Below are 5,260 nucleotides of genomic sequence, written 5' to 3' on the forward strand. Positions count from 1 at the left end.
AGGTAATGGATGGTTGTGTGCATCAATATTCATTAAAGCTCACATGTAAATACAATTTTCTCAATACGTGGAGCGAGTCACCTAAGACATTTTTTATTGCTGAAAATAATTTTTCAATGTGTTATCAATATTAACGGAAAAGAATGATTATGTAGTGTTTATTTTTAAGAATTTCCTAATACATTATCCTATATCGGAAGGTTGAGCTTTGAGTAAAATAAATGGCTGTTTTTAATGTTTCGCTTATTTTACTAATACCATGACATGTTTAGGTTCATTTCTAGACGTAATCCTCCAATTCGACCGGGATTGTGTGACTCAAACACAACCAACATACATAACAATATCATCGTTTTATCGCATTACATTCTTCGAATTTCTTCCATTCTTTAAACATGACATGAGCGAGATAGTGATATATTTAACATTATAACCTAACTTTAAGATGAACCTTATTTTAATTAATATAATATACAAGAATCCGATTCATGGAATATGGAGTTTGATACCTACAGTAAAACGTCTAAAACTATCGACTCTAATTTTTACCGAAAAAATATGACCTTCATTTGTCCAACAATCTATTCGCTGTATGCTGGTTAATTCATGCCATAACGCAACGGGTAAGTCTCGGGTGATGTGGGTGCGCCATTTACATTACTAAGTTCTTGGAAGTTAAACCTGTCAGCGTCATCTTATTACAAAGACCTTGTAAGTGATACTATCTGTCAGTCGTTACGTCTAGTTTTCCCTATTAGTTAGTTTCCTAAATAACTACAATTAGGTTGGAGTATCAATGTATCTATTGCTTAATAATCATGATGGCATGTAGTGATAATTTAATATCAGTAACAGCGAATACTCACGACCCATACTCCTGAGATAACGTTAAAAAAAGGGCGTATCTTATTTGGTCGCTTTTATTAAAAAATATTATTTTCAGTCTCTTAATAATAGTAGTAAACTTAATTTTCGAAATAGATGACACCTAGACGAAGCATGAAATATTTTATGTTAAATTTCAATTGCGCCCTCTTTCGTTGAGTAGCGATATTATTCTGATTGTGTAAAAACTAGTGTACTATCGTAAATTGGGGTACAATTTCTCTTAAGATTATGGTTACATGTTTCGGCAAAGATATTCACAAAAATCTTTTATAATTTCTGTTGCAAACATTTTACTGAGCAACTTACGTATTTACCACATCATTATTACTCTGAACTTTAAAATATTATTATACGTTAAAATGCTTATAGTTGTGTCTTTTCTTCTTCTTTGTACGAAGGTTATAAGTAAATTTATTTATAAATAGGTCATTGTAGTTATTTAAAAGCAATATAGTATATTTTGATTCAAGGAACAATATTTATCTCATTCTTACTTGGCCACTTGGAGCGAATGCCAGAGACCAGGGCACTTGGTACTAGTCAAGTTCTGATCCCTCTTAAATATTTATAATAAAACAGAATAAAATTTTAAAAAAAATTGGAAGTCAACTAGTTTTTGTTAAAATAAAATAGATTTCAAAAGATTTATTTATTTTCAGAAATATACACTTTCAGAAAGTAATGATAGATTTTTGGCTAAATCAGTCTCACAATAAATTTCATAAATCACGCAAACAATAATTTGTAATAGCAAGCATTTTCCTTAAACTAAACGAGGTATAAATTGTTCTAAAATAATTGACAATCTTAAGTAAAAACAATGCAAAACACGTTACGTGTTTTTATTTATCTTTGATACTGAATGAAGAAATTTCGACTTACATCAACTAATATAAAGATATTAAAATTACAACAACCGCATAATAGACCAGAATTTCATATATATATATATATACTAAATCACACTTTTAGTGTTCATATAACATTTAATAAGATTTATTTGTTATTTTGTATACATACATTGAACACTGAAAAATACACTTACTAGAATATGTATCGATGAATGTTCCGAGTTATTCTTATTATTAGGAAAAATTAAATTGTGACTGACCAGCTCGTCGGTTTTTTCAAATGATTCGCTATTTTCTTGCTCAAGTAACTCGGTGTACTATTTGTTAAATTTCAAGTATATTTCGAACTTATAAAAATCTCAATACAATAGACTCTTAAACATTATGTAAAGTAAGGAAGATCATCACTGGAACATTTAAACTTAAATATAATGAGTTCTTATATCAGTTCTAACAAAGACAGTATAAAAAAATCGTATAAAAGATAACCGTAAAATACAACTTGTAACTTATTCAAAACGATATAAGCAGCCGAAGCAAAGGAACTCTAACATCCAATGGTATCGCTTTATCTTAGTTTGCATCGGGATGACGAGTTCCAAAACTGAGCTGTCATCCTCGTCCGAAGCTGTCAGTTCCACCTCATAAAGCTGCGGCGAGTCGCGCCCGTCAGACTCATACGCAGTCCATTTTTCGTCTGACGGGTTAACATTAGTCAATGTCTGAAAAATTTTACGTTTATTTTTATAACGCTTAAACACTTTTAACATATGTCGTATGTGGTGCATACTCTTTATTAATAGACATGTCTATGTAAGACTGTATATATTGATAGTCTTATCAATAATGTTTGTTTGGTAGTTGAATAAGTAGCAAACAGGTCTATATTGCTACCTGTTCGTTTTTGTAATACAGTTTTCCCTTATTTATTTTCTTACTAGGGTTACCAGGAGAAGATCGCTTGTTAGCGACAAGGCCAGGCCACCCATTGCCAACTTAATAATGGTAGCTCGTTGTATATGTGGTATTAATGCAACAAATTGTTAAAAAAATATTCAACGATACTGTATCTCCCAGTAACGATAGCCATCCCGACATCAATATTAAATTTGTGTACGCGATCCTAGCGTTGTATTATATTTAATATAAGAATAAAATAATTTTCTTCTATTTTGTATTTTTTTACTAATCCCACTAACGTAGATTTCAAGATATCACTAGGGCTTTAGTTTATAATGATCTGACAAATAAACAATATTATTATTATATTATATTGATAGCTTTACACCGAAATTGTATACAAAAATGCCGAGGCCGGTATTGGTAGTTACAGAGTTCGGGCGCGAAATCGGAATAACACGTAGAAGTTACGTGTCTAGTTTGGATCAAACAAGTATGGCGCATTGCAAATTGTACTGAATATTTCGCATAGTTGCATAGATTTTTAAATACACACTAATGTGTATTTTCATTCTTATTTAATTAGCAGTTTGTTTAGTGGACAATTGACCAATCCGGTTTCAAAGGCAAAAACAAAACATTGTATAGCTTGCCAGCCAGTGAGATGTGTATAAAAAAGTTTTCTTATATTTAAAACTCGCTTCCTTTCAAAGTGAAGAGTCCGTATATCCCACCAACTTGAACCTCTTATCCTACCCTAGGGGCAGTGGGGTTCCTCTATCTGGTACCGTAAGTCTCTTGGTGCAGACATCCCGTATTTATTTATATATTCACTACTAATATTAAAGTCCAACTGGTTCAATAATCCGTAGAGTTGTTAGGTTCTTATTTCATTAATCTAATAAAACGACACTGTAACTGTCAAGAGACTTCTAGTTATAACGACTAAAGCTACAAATGGATTTATTATATGGTCTGGAAACGCAAAGTAGGCATAGCAAATCAATTATTTCGCCAAATAATAATAATGAAGTGGCGCTACGAACCGATATAGATCTTGGCCTAAGATAGCATCCGTTTATTTGATAATTTGTATTATGTACATAAGTAGTAATAGACAATTCCATTGTTACACTGTGATTCGATTACGCGACTACAGGGATAAAGGTCACGCTTAAACAACTACGCCAGCTTGTATGTTACAGCTAAGTTTTATTATAATTATAAAATACGTATTTCGTAATATTACCTTTTGCACTTGGGGCTTGAATGAGTTCATGAGAGGACGCTTCGAGTCGCTTCCTTTAACTCCTTGGCCATAATTCTTTCCGCCATTAGCAGCGCTCTTGGACTGTTTGCATAGAAACGACTTCTGGAAATAAAACGAAAAGAATACAATGACAGTATCTTGAAATTGTTCAAGATTTCGGGGCTCACTTATAATACACAAAGACTAGTAGACTCAAATATATACAATATTTGTATAGTTTTTATTTGTATTTGTATAGTTTTTATTATTAATAAAACAGTAAATATTTGTATTGCTGTATGGGGCCGTCAAGTATTACGTAAGCAAATAATTACTGTTGATGTATTCACCAAATAAGAAAATCAAAGACCTCCCTCCCCGCCCCGTATAGTGCTTACGTAATACTTGAACGACCCCTATGTTTATTACGAATAAAGTCAAAAACAACTGGACCGATTTCAAAATTTATTGGAGGAAAAGGCCAAGGCGTTACTCACTTTCGATTTGTCTACTTCTTTAGAGCTTTCCCCTAGTTTTTCGTATGGAATGCTGCTCTTGTTAAAAATATTCTTGCCCATGATTTTTACCTCGTCATGCTCCTTACTAAAGACAGCGTTCTGAAATTGAATAAGAATAATTTTATATTCATACATTTTAAATGTTATATTTGAAAAGGTTTTTGTATTCCTCATATAAAACTATCACATATCCACTGATCCACCTAAAGTAGTGGGTTCGATTCAAAACTTTGCACCATATTTATGTTACAGTACGAGTAAAGTTGTCTCTTGTTCATTGTTCTCTTTAAAAAATATATCAATTCCTACCATAGTGGAATGCTTCCCCTCATCACTATCAATGCCGCTGTCGTATGGGTCGCTAATACGAGGTATCAAAGCCTTGTTCCCCATTTTCTCCACTACAGGATTCTCCTGAAACATATTTAAAGTTAATTTAGTCAATGGTCAAGGTGAGCGAAGAAGAAAAATACATAATCTAAACAAAGAAAAATTAAAAACAACGAATGAAAAGTGAGATAAAATTAACGCGTAGATACATTAAATAGAGCTTTGCTGCAATATATCGGTCAATTAAATTTTACTTAATAACAAATCAGTTCGGCGAATATGAAATAGCACTGATGTTCAAAAAATCAATAGAGCAGATTGAAATTTCTATTTTTAGAATACCTGGATGCACTGATGCAGGTCCTTGGACACGATGTATTGATAACACTGCTACCTATGAAATATGGGCACACGTCAAACCTTCACGCAGTTTACAAAGATCCGAGAGCAGGCGCCCTCCGCGTTGCCATGGCAACCGGGTACTGCGCGCGCAAACGAAATCCTTCAATTGACAATTTAAAAGT

The 5,260-nt window shown here is 32.6% G+C and overlaps 1 protein-coding gene across 1 annotated transcript; it reads right to left on the reverse strand.

Annotated features, from left to right (window-relative positions):
• Positions 1–1,885: 1,885 nt before the first annotated feature.
• LOC123713452 lies at positions 1,886–5,194 on the reverse strand. Its single transcript, XM_045667120.1, has 5 exons — positions 5,079–5,194; positions 4,716–4,820; positions 4,386–4,505; positions 3,889–4,011; positions 1,886–2,461 (listed from the first exon to the last, which is right to left on the reverse strand). The coding sequence occupies exons 2-5, from the start codon at positions 4,797–4,799 to the stop codon at positions 2,249–2,251; spliced, it is 540 nt and encodes a 179-aa protein (XP_045523076.1). The 5' UTR covers positions 4,800–4,820; positions 5,079–5,194; the 3' UTR covers positions 1,886–2,248.
• Positions 5,195–5,260: the final 66 nt, after the last annotated feature.

Source organism: Pieris brassicae, chromosome 8, assembly GCF_905147105.1.
Source record: "Pieris brassicae chromosome 8, ilPieBrab1.1, whole genome shotgun sequence".
Taxonomy (NCBI): Eukaryota; Metazoa; Arthropoda; class Insecta; order Lepidoptera; family Pieridae; genus Pieris; species Pieris brassicae.

Excerpts from the sequence above, each read along its gene's own strand:
- LOC123713452 (XM_045667120.1), bottom strand. The coding sequence starts at position 4,799 with ATGGGGAACAAGGCTTTGATACCTCGTATTAGCGACCCATACGACAGC. Across the intron at positions 4,506-4,715 it reads AGGGGAAGCATTCCACTATG|AACGCTGTCTTTAGTAAGGA; the intron begins GTAGGAATTGAT and ends ATTCAATTTCAG. Across the intron at positions 2,462-3,888 it reads TCAAGCCCCAAGTGCAAAAG|ACATTGACTAATGTTAACCC; the intron begins GTAATATTACGA and ends AAAATTTTTCAG.